This window comes from Daphnia magna, linkage group LG5 (genome assembly GCF_020631705.1).
Source record: "Daphnia magna isolate NIES linkage group LG5, ASM2063170v1.1, whole genome shotgun sequence".
NCBI lineage: Eukaryota > Metazoa > Arthropoda > Branchiopoda > Diplostraca > Daphniidae > Daphnia > Daphnia magna.
In genome coordinates this window covers 3,681,955-3,707,397 of record NC_059186.1, presented here as the reverse complement: position 1 = coordinate 3,707,397, position 25,443 = coordinate 3,681,955, and the positions used below count along the sequence as shown (strand labels likewise).

Here is a 25,443-nt window from a genome sequence, read left to right as displayed (position 1 = left end):
TGTGTGTTCGTGTCATTGCCGAGGGGCAGAAAAGTCTGAACTTGTCTGACCTTGGCTAAACTAATACCCTTTGGTTTTGCTAAAAAGTTACTCTCCCTTACACTTCCGCCACCCCATTTACACCTAAAGCTAATTGTTCGCGTTAGCACCCTTCTTTTGTTTTTCCCTTTTTTATGCATTTCCGCCGTAGTCGAAGACGGAGGGAGATGCTGCAACGAGGTCAGTCTCAAACGTTTTCGTCGTGGCTGCAGTCGCAAACTGTTGTTCCCGTTTTCTTCGTTTGTAACCTCGTGTTCATGTTTAATACATCGCATCGTGGACCTTTTGGCCACTGAGTTAGCCACATTTCGTCTCGTTTCGGTGGTTAACAGTCTCGTTTCCACTTGAGGCGCTGAATCCGTGTTTTCTTTTTTTATGAGTGGCATTTTCAAAATGAAAATTTAGTTACAGCTTTTTTTTTGCACTACTTCCCCTCTTAGTTGACCTTCATTCCCCCGCTATTTATTTTATCTTCCGCTTAACCGAGGTATCAGTGACTCGACTTTATCGGGTGATCTTGTTTCTTTTTCTCACCAGTTCACATTCCTTCCTGAACTGGTGGCATAGGTTTTCATCTTTTTCAACCCACGCCAACCTTAACGTCCTCGGGTTGAGATCTGGTACAAAACCCTCTATCATTTTGTCCGTCGAGTTAGTTACCCCGTAGTTATCGTGTGGAGTAGTTTAACAGAGTGTGTTTTAGTTTTGTAAACTTTATTGCCGTGCAGCAGCTCCAGTCCCGGTAAACTCTCTTCAAGCCCAAACGCAGCGACTCCCATTCAACTCTACTCGACGTCAGAATGGAATGAAATTGAATGGCCCACAACGAGCGAATGGCCAGATGGGAGGGGAAGTACCAATTTCACTCCTGATGGGAAGGTCATCTGCTTTGACTGCAACGAACTGGGGCATATTCGTCCAAATTGCCCACGAAGACAGGAAACGTGAATCGGAGGGGAACATCGATCTACTCCTGGGGAAAGACACTCTAGAGAAGCTGGGAACTTGAATGCAAATTGGATGGCTCCCGAATTTTTTATCGGTGATTTACCGATCGGGACCCCGGTAGAAGAGAAAATGGAAGGGGAATCGAACCTTATTATAGAACGGGGGCAGTGAATCCCAGAACGGACAATGATGGTGGTTGAAATCAAACCAGTCGTAGAGCAATGATGAACGTCACGGAACCATTTTAAAGATAACCATCACTAACCTGTCTGAGCGGGAGAAATGGTTAGAGTCGTGAACGATGCTGGGCCAACTCGAGGGTATGGACAACAGCATGGAGGAAGGGGATCCAGTAGCCATAATTGCCATGTAAGGAAAGGAACGACACAAGCAAGACTACGACAGCCAGATTTTTGGGGATCTACTCACGACCGACAAAAGAAAAATTCGTCGAGTACCTGTTGAATGGAGAGACTGCTTCGTGGGGCAAGAATTCATTGGGGGGGGGGGTGTACTGCGGCGTAAAACATATTCGTAACCAGGAATGCTTGCCCGATTCGGCACCGTCCGAGAGCGTCTGGAAAGACAGGATGCTAGTGGGGATTGCAGTGCCAAGAAATGGAGAGAGAAGGCGTGATCGAAAGTCAAACGGTCCTTGGGGAGCAGCAGTCGTACTAGTCCAGAAGAAGGACGGTAGGTTTCGTTTTCACGTAGGCTACAGAACTAACAGAAGACTGAACGCAGTTACCCTAAATGATGTGCTGCCTAGGATTGAAGAGACTCTGGCCCGGCTAGATGGATCCGTATTCTTTTCAATAATGAATCTACACACAGGTTACTGGCAGGTGCCCATCAAGGAAAGTGACTGGCCTAAGACGGCCTTTGTGTCACAGCTGATGGCCTCTATCAGTTCATGGCAATTGGACTCTGCTTAGCACTGGGGACATTCCAGAGGATGATGGACGCAGTGTTAAGTGGCCTGCGGTGGACAACATTTCTCGTTTATCTGGACGACTTTGTAGTGTACTTGCGAACCCTGAATGAACACGTGGAAGGGATCAGGGAGGTACTCAGCCGGTTACGAGGGGCAACTTCAAGGTGATTTCAAGCAACGTGAATTTGCTCAGCCACAACTCCGAGCGGTGGGACACATTGTAGACAAGAAAAGGGTTGCTCCAGATCCTAAAAAGATAACTGCGGTGCAAGAATTCCATATCTGGTAGCTGAGACCAGCCATACAAGGAAGGTGAAGCACTTAAGACGGTTCTCAGGATTATGCTCGTATTACCGCAGATTTATCAGCAGGGCCCAGGATTTCATGTACTTAAAAACTTAAAAATATATATTTAAATATATGCGTTTATGCTCTTAAAATATGAAAAATATGCACGATAAAGGAAAAATATGTGCATTTAAATTAAACCATATAAAAGGCTAAATTATAAAGAAATGACTCAAATTACCAAGGGTTTATTAAGGAGACAACTAATAAGCATTACATTTCGTTACATACGTTCAACGAAGGTGTTCAAACGTAAAAGACTGCCGTTTGTCAGAAAATAGGGGTTTTGTAGATGGGAAATGATTGCTGTACTTCGGCCGACGAATTTGGGGCAAATTTAAAGCAAGCAAGATCAGAAGGACTTAAATTCTCTTCAATTTCGGTGCGAGCTGACTCGTCCCCTTCTAAGACTTTAGCAATGTTTCGAATTATTTTAAAGCCCTTATTTTTTTTCTAACAAATAGTTCCACTTGGTTTTAACAGCAAGCTCAATTGTACCGCCTAAGATTGTCATCAATGTTCAAAACTGTGTTAACTGCAGAAACAAGAGGTAGACCTTTTTTCTCGAGCTCAAGGATGGAAAATTTGAGTTGGAGAAAATTTGAACAAATATAAGTCAATTGGGATTTAATGTTGGGCTTTGTCAGCATGTCTTGTGCAATTCCAATCGATTCGGCAGCGTCATCCTTCAGACTAAAAATAACTTCGTGCACGTTGTCTAAATAATCGGCGTAATATTTTGCTGCATCAATCCAGGTGCCTTTACAAAGTTTAAATATTAGAAAAACTACCAGAGATTTGAAATTTAGAATATTTACCCCAACGAGTGACTATTGGTCTAGGAGGAAAGGGGTACACCCGGAGCAAGTGTTTTAAATTTTTGGATCCTAGAAGGGCTTTTTCTGAAAATCTTTTTCCCGTTCGAAATTAGTTCGTTCACATCAGAATACAATAATCTGACTGTTTCACAGAGACGGTGCAACCCGTGGTCCAAACATGTTACATGGATAATTTTTGGATAAATATCTTTGATGGTCTTCCCAAAAAGAAGCATGTAGGCGACTCCATCCGTTACTAAGAGCCAAATTTGGGTTTTGGCGTCGAAAGAATCTTCCAAAAGCTTGATGGAGTCCAAAAATAAAGTGCACATGGTAGCATGGTTTGTGTGCTCAAGATGCACAGAGTTTAGCAAATAAGTCTTGCCTGCTTCTTCAGCTGATAGAATTCCAATAACCATGTTTCCATTCATTCGGCCCATTACGTCGGCGGTTTCATCAACAGACACCCAAATCATTTTACCTTTCCCTTCGTCAGCAATATTCTTCATAGTTTGGTTGTAACATATTGAAAGATATCGTTTTCTCAAAGTTGATTCATGCGGAATCCACTGATTAGTGCAGTACTTTTCCAAAAATGTACGCAATTCGGGGTTTTGAATTTTAAAAAATGGTATGTCGGCAGATGTAAGTGCCAGGGCCAAATCCAAATTAAACTGAGAAAGCTTCCCTTGGGTTTCGAATGCAGCATTAACAAACAACTGTTTCTCTTTAGGATTATTTTGATTTACGACTGCTTTGACATGCTTCTTTGATGCAAAATGTTGCACAACTTGAAATTTTGTATCACTGGTGATATTGATTCCGCAGGGAAGGCAATTCAATTTTATGCAATCAGTTGCCAATAAATTATCCCCGAATTGTTTAACAAATTGCCTTAATTGGGCCGATTTTGGAACTTTGACTTTCGGCATTCTCTCTCGTGTGACTATATGAGTAGCGAATGAAATGACTTAATGAGTAGATAACTCTGGGGACTGTTGACAAGAGACTAAACAGCAGTTCATCAGACGTCAGTAAAACAAAGCCCTGAAGGAATCTTAAGAAAAAAGGGGAGAATTTTCCTCTTTTTCTTTCAAGGTCGGTCTTTTTTTTTAAAGGGGGGGTGCCCTTTTTTTCATTGTGGCAAAAACGAGCTGTTTTCATGTGAAAACCTCAAAATATGTATTTAAATATATAAAATATGCATCAATACATATAATATGGTCTTAAAATAAAAAATCGGAATATATGCATATATATGTAAAATAAAAACACCGGTTTTCGCATCGCCTTGATGTTAAATGCCGACATTTCTAAGTTTGCATAAGTTTAGAGCCAAAAAAAAAATGTAATTACATGAAAGCCCTAGCTCTGTTAATCAGCAATTTTTCTCAGTTGGCTAAACCGCTACATGACCTGACCAAGGCAGTGACACCTTTCCGATGGGGGAAGGAGTCGGAAGGAAGTTTTAACGCCCTGAAAAGGGGACCCGGAGAGGCTAGGCAGTTAGGCTAACCCGACCACAATAAGCCGTTCGAGATTCATCCCGTCGCTTGCAATTATGGTATTGGGGCAGTGCTTATCCAAAAAGGTGAAATTGGAGAACGCCCCGTGGCCTTTGCAAGCACACTAATGAACGGCGCTGAGAGGAACCATTCCATTGCGGAATAGGAGTGCCTTGCCTCGTGTGGGCCATAAGAAATTTCCATAGCCTCATCTGGGGAGCAAAAGTACGGGTAGTGACGGACCATCATGCACTTTGCTGGCTTACGACAAAAAAGGATCTTGCAGGATGGCTGACACGATGGGCACTGTCGATCCAGAAATACGAACCAGAAATCGTCTACAAAAGCGGTCGACTACATGAGGATGCAGACGCCCTATCCAGGTATCCGATAGATATGATAGATGAAGAGGGAGCAGAAGATGAATGTCTACTCGTTTGGGTAACGGTCTGGGATAAAGCACGTCAACAAACAATGGAGGAGCAGAACCCGTGCCAAAATGGTGTATGGCCATGAAAAAAAATGAAGGGAAATCACGGCATCCCGTACAAAAGTTTCGTGGCGGTCGACGGACTGCTGCACGTAAAGACACTTGGTAAGCATGGCATGAGACTAGGGCTGTGCGTGACTCAGGAGCAAAGGGACAAAATACTGAAAGCAAGTCATGACGGCACGTTAGCAGGGCATCTTGGGACAAGAAGGACGTTAAGCCGGATTGAAGAAAAGTACTACAGGCACCAACGAAAACAACATGCAGTGAGTTACGTCCGTGTCCTGTGTCAAGCGAGAAAGTTGCCGAGGAGAAAACCCCAAGAAATAATAAAAGTAGAGCCCCCTTTTTTGGCAGGTATGCATGGCATAGACATCCTAGACCCGTTTCCTGCAACAGTGGGAGGAAATAAAAACATTATCGTCGGCGTGGACTACTTGACTAAATGGGCGGAGTCCCATGCTATCCCGACAGCGACGGCAAAAGATGCGGTGGAGTTCTTCCTGAAAGACATCATGCTGCGCCATGGAGCTCCGGAAAGAGTAGCGACAGTCTGCGGAAAATGCTTCATGTCAGTTTTCATCCTGGTGTATAAAACCATATGGATGGTTGGAAGATCAGAGAAGTTGTTACACCGATGGCATGTGCCGTATGTTGTGCTGAGAATGACGCCGGCGCTGATCTGCGAAGTGAAGAGACCCCGAGCACGGAGAACAGAACTAGTTCATGTGGTGAGAAGGAAGAGATTCGCAAGGGAATCAAGCGGAGAGGAAAAGGAGGAACGGAAAGTGGTCTGGAAGAAAGCTAGCAAGGTTGTCGGTGCAACTGAAGAAGAGCCAGCGAGGGAATTAACACAGCAACCTGAAGGGGTTACTTCGAAGGAGAGGCGGCGTCCCAAGGACAAGAGAGCCGAGATCGCAGGGCACGGAGAGCACCCGAGAGATATGGAAACCCGACCTATTGGAGTTAGGCGATGATACTAGACCTATCTGGACTGATGAGGGTAATGCCCTGCTGGGGCCGTTATCAAGATCAGGAAGTTCGAGAAGGAGTAAGCAGTCTATGGACGGGAAAATAGGAGAAGGATTGCGGAACCAGATCTAGGAGCGTGCCAAGGGCGGATTGGAGCTAGTGAAAGTCGTGCAGGAACGGTATGAAATCCTGCATGGGGCACTCGCCTGATAAACCTCAGGGCTAAAAGAAGGCTTTTGAGCTTGGGAGGGAGGGCTCTTAATTGACTGTTCAGAGTGGCTACGGATGAGTTGCTCGCGTTGAACAATCATCTGGAAGCATTGGCCAAACAGACGTCCGGATCGTTCACGTGGTGGCGTAACATGCAACGTTAGTAAATGATACACTTCACGAATTGCAGGACCTTGCCCTGGCCCTGGACAAATTGGATCAAGCACACGAAGCACTGGAAAAGGAGCTGATCAGATAAAAACTGAATGTAATGGGAGCAATTAATTCTTTAGAAAAACAGGATATTGTTACCACACGAATAGACGAGGCGTTTCGAGCCGCCTATCGGGTGCTTGATTGAGCACGACTGGTCATAGACGACATGAGTGTGGGACTACCCTTTTTAGCCCCGGGTAGTTTACCGCCCGACTTGTTTACTACCATGCAGCCATTGACAGTGTTGAGACTGTTGACCGAGATTAGGTCATTTAGCCCTAGGGTGGGCCTTAACCCAAGCTTTACAAAAAGGGGATTTGTGGAAGGCCTACCAGGAGGCACGAGTGATTTCGGCATTGAAAAACTCAGGCATTCGGTTGTTTGTGCATTTACTCGTAATTGAAAACGAGGGAACATTTGAGTTGTTTCAAACATTAATGTTACCTGTGTACAGTACGTCCGAAAGTATAGGGGTTCAATACACCCCTCTACACGCTTTCCTAGCGGTGGGAGCTGACCGACAGACGTTCGGGAATTATCAACGGATGAGACTAGTCTGTATGTAGGGCCTACGGAATCCGAATGTCAGCAAACAGGTGCCATCTACCGGAAGAATTTCAGGAAAACTTATGGGATGGCTGGAGGGAAAATTTCTGGTTAATTGGAGAGGACCTGACCCATATAGCACATTTCTGCCGTCGGATGCCCGAATCATGGCCGAACATACGTTAGATATCTATGTACTCAATGGGTAGTTCCAGGGATTTCCGTCGGCTAGTCACCTTGGAAGTGCAATGGATGTGCGAAAATTATATTCTACGGACCTCCTTCCAACAGCCAAGAAGATTTTCAATTGTTTCATTTAAGGATCGGCCTCGAGCCAATCGGGGCGCTTTTTTGCCAATCGGCTTTCTCATTTCAGGCCATCGAGACGTGGCTCAGGGTGATAAATACTTCTCCCCGAATTCAATTTTGGTTTAATCGAGGTAAAATAATCAAGGTACCCCGATTGCAATCAATAGATTCATCAATGCAAAAAAGATTATCGATTGACTGTTTCACCCGATCGATCCGATAACAACCCCGATAATAGCTCGTTCTACCCACTTGCCCCGATTTTTACTCTGAAACCGAAAGAACGACATTTTTTAAAAATTGCGTTGGGGCAACGGGTTAACCTCAAATTTTTCCCCGCACCACCCCGGTTGAAAAAGTGGCACCTCAATTCAGCCCCTGAATGCGCTTTATCGGTGCGGGGCGGTTAACTCTATTCGGGGCGGTATAGTACACGATTCCAAAAGATTTTGTAATAAAACTAACTACAACTTAATTAAATATATTATTTTTCACTTCCCTCCTATAGGGCCCGAGAGGACAAATACCGCAGGTCGGAATTCAGCCTTGGCAACTCAGCATCCGATCTTGGTCTATTTAACAATATTCAAAGCAAGTATACTTATTATAGGATTTTAATTTCAAATAATAAAAAACTACTTTAAAATTAATAAATCATTCTGAAGTTTAAAATTAAAAAAATATTTTGCCTAAATTGTTTAATTGCAATTTATACACTTCTGATTTCACCTAAGTTCAACATCATCTTGACTTCTTAAAAATTCTGTTGGTGATTTGTTATCGAAAATAACTCAAGTGTTTTACAACAATTCGATTCGATAGTTCGAAAATTATAAATAGTATATCTGTAGATTAGCACAATGGAATAATAGTCGACTGTGGTGCGTGAGACCCGAGTTTGAATCCAGATTTAGCAATGTTTTTTCAAGATTAGAGGTCCAAAACATGTCGCATTTATAGCCAAATGAAAGCCAGTTCGGATATCCTTAGAATGTCCGACGGCGCTGTTGAGGGCGGTCAAAACCAAAATAAAAACATCCGTAGAACATCCAAATCGGATATCGGGCTGTCCGGAGGATATCAAAAAGATGAACTCAACATCCGACCCCGACCTCTGTCGGCCATCCGACGGACTGCATTGTGTTATGTGGGGAAGCCCTTTAGCTAGGCATAACCCACTGGATGTAATAGTTCAAGCCTGAAGTCTAGAACTGTAAAAGTGACTCACCCCTCCGGCGATGGGAGGAGCTTATTCTCGAATGGACACTAGCACCACCACCAAAGATTCTTGGAACTTCATTGAGCAATTGTAAACAAAACAAAAAACAAACAAAACAGTTAGTTGTCGTTTTAGCGTTTTGATGTTAGAGTTCTTTTTACTTTTTGAAAGTGTTGAAATTGAAGGCAAAAGTTACGGGTTTGGAATATTTTTCATTGCAAGTCTTCTCCTGTTTAATTGAATAACAAGGATGTAAGTAAACAAAAATTATTAAGCATCTTTATCTTGTGTTGATTATTGCTAAACGTAAAGTTACGAAAAGGCCCTGTATTATCAAGAATAAAAAATTTTCAATCCAAAAAGACTAATTATTATTGTTATTAGTAGTATAGTTATCTTATTAAGCCAATGAGACCATCGGACTTGTCATCCCCGCCTATTTGGATGTGTCAAATAGAGTAGCTCTAGATCCGAAACTCAATCCAGATTGCAGTTCCATCACCTCGAAAGAATGCAAGTAGGTTGCCGAAGCATTGAAAACTTCTATCGTCGAGCGTGTGAATGGTTGTCTCAAGGACCATTTCTTTGTTCTAGGTAGAAACCCTAATTTTCTAATGGCTTAGTCGCTGACATAATTTTCATCTTTATATGGATTATCTACTCTAGGGGTCACGTTGGACCCAAGATTCAAATCGAAGTGGATTCAGTCATCTGGTCTTGTCGAGAACGATGTCTTGCAGTCCATTAGATCCGAACTGGAATACCGATACAAACATTTGCGTACGGACCATTTTTAACCGAAAAAAGAATTCATAATATTAAACATTTGGTTACTATTAATTTAGGAGACTCCCAAGAAATTCAAGAGGGCACGGCAGGTAGGGCAATGAATTCACCTCCGTCTAAGCGCCAAACCTTGATTCGGGCTCTATTTTCAACGGTCATCCAGAAAAGGGCTCAATCTGCTAGCGCATAAAAGGTCCTTGATGAATTTGAATTCTACCTCTCAGAACCAGTGTACCAGTCAAGTGGTCCAGTTCTCCTGACAATGATTGTCCTTCTGACTTGCGCTTTAGTCCCTTGGGTTATTGGAAAGTAAACGCCCATCGATTCCCGTTGTTGGCTTTGATAGCAAGGGAGCTCTTCGGGGTGCCCGCTTCGGGAGGAGAGATCGAACGGGTCTTTAGCACCGCCACGACATTGCATCGGCTAAAAGAAATCGCATTAAGCCTCCTCTCTTCGCGAAAATGCTTTTCATAAAGCGAAATATGAAACTTATGAGTCCTGTGACTCCTGTCAAACACAAATGATGAATTGTGGCTATCTCTTTTTTTTTGCTCTTTTTACCATTGTCAGTCAGAATACTCAGAAATAAAAAGATTTAATCCAACTAAAGAAATCTAAAGGAACCTGTTATTATAGTTTTAAAAAAAATATGGATTTTGTAAAAAATCAAAAGTCGAACAGACTTTTTAGCAAAACTTCTATTAAAAAGTAAACTAATCCAATTAAGTCTTGGGTTTTTATTTGATATTAAATTAGGGATTAAAGTCAAAAAAATTAAAAGGAAATTTTAAAAATTTTTACCTTGACACAGAAATATGTAGAAGAACTTGTATGTAACTATGTGTTACATGTTGCAATCATAAAATTAACAATTGATTGTGAATTGGATTGGATTTGGATCGGATTTGGATCGGATTTTCTCAAATTTAAAATGATTTAGATTTGGATTTGGATTTGATTTGGATTGGATTTTGCTGATTTTTTCGAGCTTAGGATTTGGAACGGATTTCCAAACACACGCAATGATTTGGATTTGAGTCAAATCCGGCAAATTTAGAAAATCCGAAACACTGTAGTATTCATACAACAAAGAAAAAATTTGAAAATAAACGTAAAACACAATTGTTATATATTCAGTGAATTATTTGTAAAAACGGCATGTTTATATTTTGAAAAATGTTGTTCTTCGACACCAGTAGAACGCACTGAAGTCCATTCCAAGTTGAAAAAAAGGAGGTAGGGAGTACGTCAAAACGATTGAATGGGCAAGATAGGGAAGCTCCCGGCTTTAACTATTACATCCAGTGGGCTATGAGCTAGGACAGCGCTAGTGGGCCGTCTCAATGGATCGATCTCGAGCGCTGGTGCTATCCTGTGCCGATGGTAAGAAACACGGGGAATTACCGAAAGCACATTTACCCAAAGTAGGAATAATTGAGATTCCACAAGGGTGTGCGATTCAGACTGATGAGTGGATTTTGCAAGCCAGCAACCAGCGTGTCACAACAGAACGAGTCCACTTTTACCAATTAAAGGGGTAAACTTGTGGGCAGAACACAGCCAATAGACATTTTTTCTTCATTTTGGAGTACATCAAGCGCTTGTGTGAATGGCTCCATAATCCTTACGTATTCAAATAGGATTTCTTCTTCAGTTTTAGTTAAAGGCGCAATGTTTCTAAATAATAACGCTAATACCTGCGATTGAATACCTTTGTGAGTTTAACTTAGGCAGATTCTACCACTGGTTTATTGAACCTAACTTTTGACACAAATAATGGCGTCTGCCTCTACACTGGGAAAAATTCTAACAACGGCTATTGTCGATATCGGCCCCCAAGAAGGCTCTGCTTGGCAGCGCCCCTGGCGGCCTACACAAAGTTTGCAATTACAACATACATTTTAAGTCAAAAATAATAGGCCGTCTGACGGGCCTTCCATATTTAGAAACTCTCTCTTCCTGTGGACTTTGACAATCCGCAACATCCTCCCCGCCAGAATCGCCAGCGTCCTCGCGCGATTCAAAATTCTTCTTACGGAGCGGATTCTTCTTTCTCGTGGACGTAGTCTTCTCCACTGTGCCGATTCCGGTATCATCGACGGGCGTGTCGATATCGGCTTAGACTTCTAATGGGTAGACAGTCTGGATGCTTCTGGTGGTTTCCTCATCCGAACGTAGTCGTAAAACAACCGCTCGCACCTTGTCGTCGGTTCCAGGTATCACTCCTGGAACAATAGCTGTCGGCCACGAAACACGTTTGATCTTAGGTTCTTTCAGCAGGACGATTTTGCCAACACGCGAAATTCTGGTGCCCTTTCCCTTGCGACAGTGAAATCGCTTAAGATCAGACAGGTATGACTTTTGCCACAGCCTTCACCATGTCAACGCGTGTTCACTCCTCTGCTTGTCCAGCTCGATGAGGTCATCACGGCTCATCTTCATTGAGTCGGGTGACTCTGAGGTAGCTCCAGGTTGTCTTCCGGTCAGCAACTTTTGTGGAGACAAAACTTCGTAGGAATGTGCGTCGCCAGAAACATAAGTTAGGAGCCGTGAATTCACGATAGCTTCAATTTCCACCAGTATGGTGTGAAGTTGGTCGAAACTAACCTTCATTTTCTCACCCTCAGCACCTTTCTTAGCGATTCTTTAACTGAGCGGACCATCCTCTCCCAAAACCCACCCCACCATGGAGCTAGGCTAGGAGAAAACTTCCATTCTATACCCTTACTTGAGAGCCAGTTGGCTAGGGTAGGATCTTCCGTCACTAATTTTGCGGCACAAGTAAACGTTGACGCGTTGTCACTGTAGATAATTTTGCAATCTTCTCGACGTGACATCATTCTTCTTAACGCGTACATAAAAGTTTGTTTTGTCAGATCAGTCACAAGCTCCAAGTGCACAGCCCTTGTGACTGCACAAGTAAACAAATACGCATGCACTTTCTTTTCGCCAACACGAGTTTTCTCGATATCGTTCCCATCACTGTCCTTTTCAATAAGAATCACTTCTTCTAGCACATACATTGGGCCGAAGTAGCGGATCCCGATCACTTCAAATGGCTGCGCTTTCTTGGTTCGATCCAATGGCATTGCAGCAGTTTCTTCGTTAAAGGGACGCGATTGAACTCGTTGGCACTTTACACACTTTTTTATGACACTTTTAATCCGTTGGCATGCACGAATGATCCAAAAATGATTTCGTAAGAACGTCAGAGTGTTTTGGACACCAGCATGCTTCCGTTTAACATGATGATAGTGAATAATCAGGTCGACAATCCTCTCGTTTGATGGAAGAAGGATGGGTGGATCGATGAGCAGTTCTTTTAGGGCCGGGGCTATTCTTCCAGTCAATCGGATGAGTTGCTTCTTTGCATCCCAAATGGGCCTGAGTGTATCAATACCGTGAAGCAGTTTACCATGTGGTTTTCCCTTTTGTAAGGACTCGTAGATTTCTGTAAATGCCCTTTTTTGAATGAGTTTTAAGATGAAGTTCTCGGTTACGGCGATTCCGTGAACAGAGAGACAGGAAACTTCCACTCCCCTGATCATTTCGGTTGCTTTGAGGGCGACTCCTTCCTTAAAATCCTAAACATCCAGGCGATTGTACGTAAAACTCTCAGATAACTGCTCGCTCTTGATACGAGTACGTCAAACCAATCCGAAGTACTATTAGCTGCAAGGATTTGCAGTTTCTGCTTCAATTTTGCTTCGATCTCCATCAATTGCATTACTTCTGATGTCGGCATATCTTTTTGCGGCCATTCCATCTTTTCCAGTTTCAGCCAGGAGGGACCTCCCCACCAGAAAGAAGCCGCAACTAACTTCTTTGCTGTCAAGCTTCTTGATGCGTTGTCTGCTGTGTTGTCCTTCCCCGGACAATGCTTCCAGTGATCTGGCCCAAACCTCTTCTGGATGGCTTCAACTCTGTTTCTGACGAACATCTTCCAACGGTTTGCTTCTCCTTGAATCCATCCAAGGGTTGCCATGGAGTCAGTCCATAAATGCACTTCCCAATTTACTTTGTCAACTGCGTTGACGATTCTTTCAGCTAGAACACTGCCGATTTCGGCACTAAGTAACTCTAACCGTGGTAGAGATATCTCGTTCTTCGGGAGTGGTGCTGCTCTGGTTTTGCAGCAAATTAGCGGAATGAAATCTGGATGTCTGGATTTCACGTAAGCAACAGCTCCATACGCTTTGGTTGAAGCGTCACAAAAAACATGCAGTTCTTGCGTGTGTTTGCTAGGTGCCATAGAAATCATCCTTGGCATTTGTATCTTTATAATGTATTTTAAGTCTTCAACAATTGTTCTGAATCGGCTTTCCGTTTCTTCGGGCACCTTCTCGTCCCATCCAATCTTGAATTGCCAGAATCCTTGAAAAAGAAGCTTAAATTGGAGCGTTACGGGTCCAATTAATCCAAGTGGATCGAACAATTTTGTTGAAATTTTTGCAAAAGCTCGTTTAGTCAACACTTGAACTCTTGCTGCTGCGTCTACGATAACGTCTGTCTTGAAATAAAAGCAATCCGTGCTAGTATTCTATCTAACTCCAAGCACTTTTTGTGGGTCTAAATTAAGACATGAGTGTGACTTGTCTGAGTCATTGGTTAGGCCTTGTTTTTGTAGATATCTTCGCAGCTGTTGGCTGTTTGTCACCCATTTTCTTAAGCCCATGTTTGCGTCAGCAAAAAGTTTCAGCACAATTCCGATTACGGCCATTGCTCCTTCTACTGTAGATGCATTTGACAAGTAGTCATCTACATATAGGTGGCATAGAATTTGTTTGTAGTTTTCTGCTAAGTCACCTTCATAGGACTCCAAATGTTTCTTCAGGACGGTCCTGAGCACTGTGGGCTGCATGTGAGTCCAAATGGAAGCCTGTTCCATTTATAAAGTTGCAGTGATCCTGGGACGTTTTCATCCTCTAGAAAAAACCTTAACGCTTCCGCGTCTTCTTTAAGCAGTTTCACCATTAGAAACCCTTGTCTAATGTCAGCTGTCCAGGCAATGGGGTTGAGCCTAAACTGTAACATGATGTCAAGAATGTCCGAGTTCAGATTGGGTCCTTCTTCTAGGCAATCATTCGCGCTGAAACCTGTTTTCGGTTTTGCTGAACCATTGAAAACTGGCCTTACTCTACTGGTGGTTTTGTCTTGTCTGACAACCGGATGATGGGGCAGAACCGTGTAGATACCGTCGAATGACGTATCCGCCTTGGAAATGAACCTAAGTTCCTTTAATTTGCTGAACTCGGCTTCGTATGAAGTCTTCATCTCCTGGTCTCTGTCCAATCTTCTTATCAGGGCCTTTACCTGACCTTCTGCCATGGCTTCATTCTTGCTAAGGTATTTTTTGTTCCCATTCCATGGGAGCGGTGCTACATAATGTCCATCATCATCTTGAGTGATGGACTCTGCATAGGTCTTCCACCGTTCTGAAAGTGGCACCTTTTCCAGTGGATCTAGACTCTCTAGTTTCCACCATCTGGCAAAATCGATTTCTTCTTTTTTCGGGTCAGTGTCTTCATGTAAATCTTTGGGTGTTCCTAGTTTAGCTTTTAAGAGAAAGCTGATAGCCGTTGTAGACGATAACGCCACCTTCTCATCTTGCCCTAGCAGTAGCCATCCCAATTTACTTTCTATCGCTCGAATACCTGTATTCGACACGATCTGTTTTGAGCCGAGAACCTTCCAGACTTGATTCGCTCCGATCAAGACGTCTATTTGGCAGGGTCCTGCTTTTCCGCTCAGTATTCTGTCGTCGGCTAGTTGGTATCCTGGTCTCCAAAGTTTGCTGACGAATTCTGTCTTACTTGACCCAGCAATTTTCCCGATTTCGGGTTGCTCTATTGCTTCAAGTTTAATATCTTCCGCCTGTGGGATTGTTCCGTGAAGTCGTAGCTTTCTTACGCTTCTTTTCTTTTCTGGATGGATGTGTCCCACTGCTTGAAGCTTCAGATTGATTTTCCCGACTTCTTGTAGCCCTAAAGTCTGTGCCAATTCCCTCCTAACAAGGGTTGCATTCGATCCTTGATCGATATAGGCGATAGTTTTATGCCACCCGTTTGGGCCCTCCACTACCACCGTTGCCGTTTGGACATATACGCCACCAAAAAGGCGTGCTTCGAATGAGAGAGAAGTGCCATCTGCTACTTTTAACATTGGAGACACTGCCGCAGTTGCTGTCACCGATTTCGGCTTAACTGCCTTGTTGCAGATAGACGTGTGGTGACCCATTCCGCACTTGTAGCACTTTCTTGTACTCCAACACTCTCTCACCTGATGATTTTGTCCCAACACCTTTTTTCTTTCTTGATTAGCTCCAGTTTCTTCTCTAGGGTGATATCACATTTTGCCGGGGAATGTTTATCATTGCAGAATAAACATCTTCTTTTGACCACAGTGTTCTGTTTCCTATCTTTATATTCTGTAGCAGTGCCTGTGACTGCTAGTTCAGCTGCCGTAGGTGTGGTGGCAAATGTTACTCTTCGCGTCTTTTCGCTTACTTCTGGTCTTGTTTTCTTCTTTTCTTGCTTCTCGGTTGAGTAAGCATACTCCCAATCTGCAGCTATTGAGTCGATGAAGGTAAAGAAATCTGCTAATGTCTTGTGGAACTGCCTGGTTTTGCCATGTCATCGAATTTTAGTTCAATTGGCAGTTTTCTTGTCAAGATTTCCATAATTGCATCATTCTGAGCTGTTTGTTGGTCTAAACTGCCGAGGTTTAAAGCATGGCCCATTGCCTTGTCATGTAGTTTTCGTAGTCCTTTAAAGTCCTCTTGATGTTCTACTCTTGGAAGTTCTGTTATTGCAATATAATGGTCTGCTATTACCGATCTCGGCTTGTTGTATTTCCCAGTCAAAATATTTATTGCTTTGATATAATTGTTATCTGTCAGATCCAAGTACGATATCGCACCAGCTGCGCCCTCCGTTAAATGCAACTTCAGTCTGCTGAATTTCTCGATGGGTCTCATTGACGGATTCTCGTAGATCAGTGGGCGAAAAATTGCCCACCAATCCTCCCACTTGCTAAGATCTCCATCAAACTTGGTGATTTCTATCCGTGGTAACAGATGTGCGATGTTCCACCGGGTTAAAGGTACTTGCAGTTGCATCGCATTCATCGGTGGAGTAACGGTAGTGCTTGGAGGGGTATTGCTTCCCCTTGGAGCTGCAACTTGAAGTATGGAGCTTGCTATACTTGTTATTTCTACTGGTTTCTCTTTCTTCCAGTCGATGCTTATTTTGTGGAAACGGTCGACGAACTCTTCATGCTGCACCAGGTACTTCTGTTGAACTTCGGGGGCATGTTCCAACATAGGGATGATTGTTTCGTAATTTCTGATTAGTCTTTTCAGCCTGTCATCCGCCAGCTCAAACGCAGTTTTAGCTTCCTGCAATCTGTTTTCAGAAGCTGCGGTTTCATAATTCTTCAAGTCTTTATGAAGTTCTTCCTCCAAAACTTCTATGGTCACCGCCAACGTTGCTTGATTCAATCTCTTGGCAGCCATTTTTGATGTGGAGTGCTACTGGTGATCTGAAAAAGTTGTCTAAATAACAATTATAGTGGGATATCCCAAGGCAATATTGTGTCTGAGAAAGCAACACAAAAACGAATTTAAGAACAAAAAAAAGACTGTATTTTTTGCGAAATCGCACTCCTTGTTGGTTAATTAGGAAACAGATAGGTAAAAAAAAACTTACACTATAAATTAATAGTGGGCTGAAAATTTCCCCAACACGTGATTCCTTACAACACGTGTTGAATCTCTCACTCAAAGTCTACACTTTAAATTACGCCAATTACTTGGACGATATCGTCAGTCTCAAAAAAAATCGAAGGACCATGAAAAGTATTAAATCTAAATAATAAAGCTAATACCTGCGATTGAATACCTTTGTGAGTTAAACTTAGGCAGGTTCTACCACTGGTTTATTGAAACTAACTTTTGACACAAATAATGGCGTCTGCCTCTACACGGGGAAAAATTCTAACAACGGCTATTGCCGATATCGGCCACCAAGAAGGCTCTGCTTGGCAGCGCCCCTGGCAGCCTACACAAAGTTTGCAATTACAAAATACATTAAAAGTAAAAAATAATAGGCCGTCTGACGGGCCTTCCACATTTAGAAACTCTCTCTTCCTGTGGACTTTGAGAATCCGCAACAATGTTAAAGTGTTGAAAAACTTCTGCGAACTCCTGATTTTTCGACTCTATCAGCTTTGTAACGCACGCAACGGCGTCGAAGAACGAGTTCCACCTAGTGGCATTGTAGAGGAATTTGTATTCGTATTTGAAGATTCTATTTTTAGACGCTCAGTGAAAAATGTCCTCTTCTTGACAACTAATTTTTCAACGAGGCTGCCCATTAGATCCAAAGAGCTTTCTCTCTCCACTTCCTTTAAAGGAAGTGAGTCTTTTATAATGAAGTTCTGTAAAAAAAAACATTGAAAATGTTAGTGTATAAGACTTGGGTGCACTTGACAAATACTTGTCAAATGAGAAATGACAATAATGCAATACCATGATTTTGTTGTCAAGATCAGCTTGTGTTAAGATCTGTTTCGCATCACCGGCTAACCGGCTAACCATTGCACCACCGTTAACATGCGAGGCAAAGGGAAAACATGGAGCCGTATGGTGTGGCTCAGGTAAACCCTCCTTCACTATCCCCTCTCTTATGGGTACGCGCAAACCCCCCCGCCCGACCCCCCTTCTGGCCGGCTTGGGCAGCGCGTTCCGTAAAATTCGAAACTTTGTACGCGTTTTACGGACACTCTTTCTCATTTTCACACCCTAAACCCTATATTAAAAATGATCAGCGTAAAAAGATCTACAACCCTGTATTAATCGTTTTTGATTAGAGAAAACTTGTCTTGCTAGGTAAGAGCCAGATTTACTTACACTTCATCTTCGACATCTATACTTGATAATATGGCTTCAGCCATAATCAAAGAATTAACCAAAATGATTGTAGTGAACTCTGAACTATTCCTGAATCCTGACTGAGAATTCAGAGCTTTTGACAGACTGTATGGCTTCTTCCCAATAAAAAAGAAGTTCTATTAGCAACTCATAGATGGCGCTGAGGACGCTGATCGAATTGATCAATGAATTTTCGATCTCGATCTCAATCTCGATTGAGGGAGCTGATCGATCTATCGTTCACGATAAGCAAAAACTGATCGATCGATCGCAATCGATCTCGATTAGCATTCGATCGCGGCAGGTCTGAAATCTGGCGTCTCATATGGTCAATATCCTTTAACAACTAAGATATAACAACTAAGGATCAACCACGAGCCAATCGGGGTTGCCATTTTGGGGCATTGGGGCAGGGATTTCGGGGCTCAATCGGGGTACGTAATCAGCGATGCAGCCCGATTGCAACCAATCAATTTATGGTAAAACCTAATCGATTGAATATTTTGACCCGACTGCCCCGATTACAACACCGATTATAACTTATTCTGCCCGCCTGCCCGATTTTTTATCAAGAAATGTGGCTTGACATTATAAATAAAATAAAATGAAATCATTTTCTTTAATTTCATTCCATTTTCGCTTGGTTTATTTGCTGGGTAGTAGTAGAAATCGCGGAATAATAGAGAAATCACGGAAAAATAGGGATATAGCGGAAATTTAGGGAGAAATACGGAAATTGCAGAAATTTACGGTAATTTGGGAAAAACTAGAAATTACGAAATTTTTCGGAAAACACGGAAATAGAAAAAAGAGCAAATACGGAAAAATTTCTCGAGGTTAACCCTGGAAAAGAGTCGGCGACCCCTCGCCCGCTCCTAGGAGAACTTTGCGACCGTGGTTGTTAAGTCTCTTAGTCGTCGATAGCGATGGACGTAATTGTATTTGGTAGGGCAAGATGCGTAGACGCCACTGATCACATGCGAGGCCTAAACTAGACTGCCCTCGGTGGGCTCGGCCGGTCAAGAAGGGGAAGAGGGACATCTACCGGTCGGTGGGGGAAACCAACAAGATGCGTACATAACAACCCTTCCCAAGCTGTTGCGCCACAACAAACGACAACAGCTTAACACACGCAAGAAAATGACATGGCATACATTGGCGTAACACAATACTGGCGTACACAATACAAAGATACTGCATATGCATTTCGAGTGGGGGGTGGGCGACAATTCACAAAGAACACAAGCTTAGATTAAACATCGAACATCACTGTGCGCTTCCGGACGCGCTGGCTGCGGCGAAGTGGCTGCGTGTTAGGGACGTCCGCCTCCTTGGTTTGGCTTCCGGTGTCGGTTGGGAGCGGTCTGGGCACAGGAACGCCGTCTGCCGATCCGGTTGCCGTGGGATGATTGGCGCTGCTTCTCTCGTCTCCGCCCTCTCCGTCCGTGTTTTGCATGCCCGCCTCCAGCGACGGCTCGCCGACATCCAGAATCACTACCATCGGCCGAAGCAGTCTCTGATTGCGCCACAATACGCTGCCACTCTCGAACTTGATACGATACGATCGATAGCGCCCGATGCCGACCACGACGCCGACTTTGTCCCACAGTTTTGAGGGTGGATCGCGCACGCGGACATGGGTGCCCAGCGGTAGTGGAGCGAGGGGCCTAGCGTGCTCGTCGTACTTAAATTTGACCGCGGCGTCGAGCTCAGCTTGCCGGTCGCGTCCCTCCATGACCGCTTGCCAATGGGTGGCGTATGATGTCCGGTGCGCTGGGATGATAGAACGCAGAGGGTGGCCGAAAACCATTTCCGCCGGAGATAGGCCGTTCTCTCTGGGAGTGTTGCGGAATTCCAGCATACCGCTGGCAAATTCGTCCGAAGTTAGATCTCCGCGGGGGAGAATTTTTGTCACTAAATCTTTCATGGCGGCAACCGCCGCCTCCACGTGGCCGTTGCCCTGGGGGTAATTTGGCGTCGAATTGCCCCAAACCACGCCCCATTGGCGCAGCTTGGCTTGGAAGCTATGGGCGTTGAATTGGGGGCCGTTGTCGGATCGCATGCGAACCGGAACTCCCAGGTCAACAAAATTTTCGATGACGGCCTGGGTGACTTCTAGCGATCCCACTCGAATCAATTCGAGGTATTTCACGCAATCCGAGTTGAATAATTTTTTTCAAAATACAATTCGAGTTGAATTTGAATTGATTTGAATTGACAAAAACTCAATTCGAATCAATTCGAATGGAATTCGAATCGATTCGAATCAAATCAAAATAAATTTTTTAATTTTGCAAAAAAATGATTTCTTTATTCAGGCATCAATAATAAACATAATAACACTTAACGTATCGACATAAATGCGCATAAATAAGTATAACTGAGTTTGTTAAGTGTTAAGAGAAAATTTGCCAATCTTTACGCAAAACATGAGCACATGAACAATGACTAGTCAAGAGTTAAGACTAAACAAAATTCAAGACAAGTTATCAGTTTCAGTACTAATCAGCACTGAAAAATTCATAGTTCTTCATATGCATCAGTAGACTGAAATTTTCATCCTAGTTCATAACTTCACCTTCATGGCTTTCGTCACCGTCAACCCCCAGAACCTTAATACCCCAAATTCCAAATCAAATACAACACAAAAAAAGTACGGTAACTCGCTATGGCAGTTGGCAGTTAGCACTTGCCAGTCAATTTAATCGAAAAAAGAGAGTGGAGTAGTGGACTCATCTGAATTAAAAAGCCTCAGTCAGTGCCATATGCTTTTCTTGAGAAAGAAATAAACCATAGAGGCATGAGTTGTGGTCTGCTAGCCAAATGGCTATTTAGAGACTAGTTGCTGCTGCTCTAAGAGCGTAAATGTTTTGTTTTTAAAATTTTTTAAATCAATTTGACGTGAATTGACATAAATATTCACGAATATTCACAAAGAATATTCATGAATCGAAAAATGAATATTCAGGTAAATTTTCATGAATATTTACCCAAAAATATCACAATTCAAATGAATATGAATTTTGATTTTTCCAATTCGAGTTGAACTGAATATTCGAAAAATCTCAAAAAACGCAATTCAAGTTGAATCGATTCGAATCAATTCGAATCGATTCGAATCAAATGCAATTCGGGTGGGATCGCTAGTGACTTCGCGGGCCGATGGGTCGTGCCGCCATTGATGGACCACAGGCCACCCGGAAAGTCGATCCGCGTAAACGAGGAAGTGTAAGGATCCCACCTGGAAGAGATCTGCAGATACGTCCTCGAATACTCGCGATGGGAGGGGATCACGCAAAAGGGGCTCCTGTGGTTGGCGCGGAAGCCGTTCCTGGCACGCCTGGCATTTCTCTACCGCGAGGGTGATTTCGTTGGTGATTCCGGGCCAGAAAACCGTCTGGCGTGCCCGTCGTTTCATCCGGACGATACCTTGGTGAGCTGCGTGAAGTTTGAGTAGGATATCCCTACGGGCCGATCGGGGGATGATGAGGCGGCGGCCGAACAATACGAGGCCGTTGTCCACCAATAATTCTTCACGAATGGACCAATACTGACGGATATGCTGGGCTGTTTGATGACGAGGGACGGAGAACCCGGTTGTGACCGCCGGCATACGTGGGCATGAAAACGCCGGAACGAATTTTTTTTTCTTACAGCGGGCAGGTCTTCTACTAAAAAGGTCGTAGTTGATACTTTCTTGACGACTTGAAACAGGCCGGTAAATTTGGGAAGGAACTTCTTTGTTAGGCCTTTCTTACGTGGCCGGCGACGAACGAGGACTAGGTCACCAGGGAGAAGTTCGAACTCAACTCTCCTGCGTTTGTCGACTCGTTCCTTCACGGCTCGTTGTTTCTTTAAAATTCTCAGTCGTGCTGCTTCTCTTAATTTATGAACCCGAGATAGAAAATCAACGTGGCTCTCTTGCTCTTCAGCTGGCCATCGAAAAAGACGTTCGACGGGCAAGACTGGTTGGTGACCTTTCACCAGCTCGAAAGGTGTGATCTTGGTAGTTGATTGGCGCGCAGTGTTGATTGCGTAAGTTGCTGCCGCCAGGTGCTTATCCCAGTCATTGTGCTGTGCGTTGATGAAGGCACAAAGCGCAAGTGTTGAAGTCCGATTAACGCGTTCCACCAGGCCGTTTGTTTCTGCATGTTCGGCTGTTGCTTGTATATGCTGAATTCCCCACTTTCTTATCCATTCATCAAATAGTTCAGATGTAAAACATGATCCTTGATCGGTAATTATCCTTTGTGGTGTTCCGTGCCGGTAAAGTATGTTCGATTCTAAGAAGATTGTCACAAATTTGGTTGACGTGTCCGGAACAGGCGCCATTTCAACCCATTTGGTTAAGTAATCGATGCAAACTATGACGTGACGATGGCCACTCGGTGTTTCTTTGAAGGGTCCAAGATGGTCGACGCCAATTAGCTGGAAAGGCGATGATGAAGGCTCGATAGGTTGAAGTTTGCCGACTGGAAGACCAACAGAGTGTTTGTGTTTTAAACAAAAGATACATATATTTACAAAATTTTGAACACTCTTTCCCAGTCGCGGCCACCAAAACCTACTTTTAATTCTAAACAGAGTTTTTTCTACCCCTTGATGCCCGGATGACGGAGTATCGTGACATGCCTCGAGAACTTGTCTTCGGAGAACGGAGAATGGAGGGAATTTTTTACCACTATTTGAATTAATTTTATACAGAACTTTTCCCCTAATGACAAAACCTTGAGAGATCTTACTGGGTGCTACGAATTGCAAGGAAGTGAAAATTGGTCGCAACTTGCCGTCTTGCTGCTGCAGGAGGGCAAGTTCGTGCGTGGCAACAGGTTTTTGAGAAACTATTACTGCAAAAAGTACGTCCTTTGTCCCAGAATCACTCGTTCCCGAGTGGGATTCATCAGGATTCCTTGACAAAGCATCTGCCACTTGATTTTCTACACCTTTGACATGCTCTATGTCAAAGGTAAACTCTTGTAACTCCATGATCCACCTTATACCTTTTACCTCCTTTTTACTCATCATCCACTTTACCGCCGAACTATCTGTCTTAATTGTAAAGTGTCTACCGTAGACGTAAGATCTCAACTTCTTCAGAGCCCATACTACTGCGAGGCACTCCAGCTCGTTGGTGTGATACCTAGTTTCCGTATCCGTCAATTTCCTACTAATAAAGGCGACGGGCCGCTGTCCATTGCCTGATGCTTGCGAAAGGACTGCGCCAAGCCCTATTTGACTTGCGTCCGTTTGCACAGTCACCTTTAACGCGTCATCAAAGTGTGCCAGTACTGGTGCTGACGTCATTCTGCTGACGATTTCTTTCTTTGCCGTTTCTTGTTTATCCGTCCAATTCCACACAGCATTCTTCTTCAATAACGAGTGTAGGGGTTGTGCAATTGTGGCGAAGTCGGGAATAAAGCGTCGATAGAATGATGCGAGTCCCAGGAATGCTCGCAAAGACTTCAAATTTTTGACTGGCATCTCTGTTAGTGCCCGAACCTTTTCAGACTCCGGATGGATCCCTTCTGCGTTAATCACATGACCTAGGTGAGAAACCACAGAAGCTCCAAAAATACATTTATCTACATTAAGGGTAAGGTTTGAGCGCTCTAGGGCTTTTCAACACCATGTCAAGAGGAGCTAAATGTTCATCAAACGTCTTACCAAATATTAAAATATCATCGAGGTAAACTAAGCACATGTTCCATTTTAATCCTGCTAACACTTTATCCACAAGGCGTTGAAAAGTTGCTGGGGCACAATTGAGACCGAAAGGGAGACGATCGAAGGAATACAGTCCATCTGGAGTGATGAATGCCGTTTTTTCTTGGTCCTCTGGAGCAACTGGCACCTGCCAATACCCACTGGCTAAATCTAAACAAGAAAAAAAATTAGCTCCTGCTAGACGATCTAGAACATCGTCTATTCTTCGCAAAGGATACACATCACGTTTGGTTACCGCATTTAACCGATGGAAATCAACGCAAAACCGATAGTCACCCGTTTTAGCCTTCTTAATCAGGACTACTGGTGAGCTCCAAGGGCTGTGCGACTTCTTTATGATTCCGTCCTCCAGCATTTCTTCCACTTTGTCAGCAATGATGCGTCTTTCAAACGCAGAGACTCGATAAGGGTTACACCTGATCGGACTGGCATCTCTCGTGTTGATGAAATGCATTGCCTCTTTGGTATGTCCAATTGCCCTTTTCGAGGTAGGAAAACATAGATTCCGACGCTTAAGCCCGGTTAGCATTCTCTCTTGTTGTGATTCACTGAGCTTTTCTCCAAGTCTGACACGCGATGCCAGTTGAGAAGAATGATCGTCAACCGGAATATTTAAACACACCAAGTCTTCCAGCTCTACATTGTCTGAGACGTTCGAAATAACTGTCTCCTCGTCTAACTCAACGGATCAAAATTTCGTGACGATGAATTTGAATGTCAGTAGACGAGCAGTTTACCACCGCGATCTTCACTTTTCCCTCCTCAATGTCTACCACACTTGCTGGTATGACCCACTCCTTCCCCGGTTTCGACGAAAGATTAAATTTAACAATTCCCGTTCCCGATACTTCCGTTTGTAGTGCTCCCACAATAAATGCTAGAGAATTGTGCGGAATAGTTTGGTTTCCCACCGCTTTCACTGACAGCGTGTCGTGATTCTTTCCCGGAGAGTGTTCGGCCAACGATTCTATCAACTCGTCACTAATGATCAACTCGTCATTTGACTGCTCCTTTCCTTTGCTAATCTTCTTCTTCTGCCGTTGCAATCTTTACTTCTCTCTACCCACTTCTTGCTTGCCCTCAATGGCCTCTTCCCCCCCAATAATTTCAATTATATTATCTTTAACTATCAAACTAGCTTTACTTTTCACTATCCAATCGGTTCCCAAAATGAACGCAAAAGGTGCCGTCCTTAAGACTGTTACCGTGCTAAGTTCCACTAATTTACCCTTCCATTTTACGTTTACTGGAACCGTTCCCTCAATTTTGACAACCTTATTATCTACCCCTTTTAACAGTGTGTTGGATTTGGGGCCATCAAATCACTCAAATCCAAATCAAATCCGAAAAATTTGAGGATTTGGATTGGATTTCCCAATGTGGGAAAAGGCAGTGATTTGATTTGGATTTGACGCAAAATGTCATAAAAATCAAATCAATTTCAAATCCA

At 43.5% G+C, this 25,443-nt stretch overlaps 1 protein-coding gene across 1 annotated transcript; it reads right to left on the bottom strand.

Annotated features, from left to right (window-relative positions):
- Nucleotides 1–19,521: 19,521 nt before the first annotated feature.
- Nucleotides 19,522–20,331, bottom strand: LOC116923377 (uncharacterized protein K02A2.6-like). The gene has a single exon (XM_032929827.1). It carries the CDS (start codon nucleotides 20,329–20,331, stop codon nucleotides 19,522–19,524), a length of 810 nt encoding a protein of 269 aa, XP_032785718.1.
- Nucleotides 20,332–25,443: the final 5,112 nt, after the last annotated feature.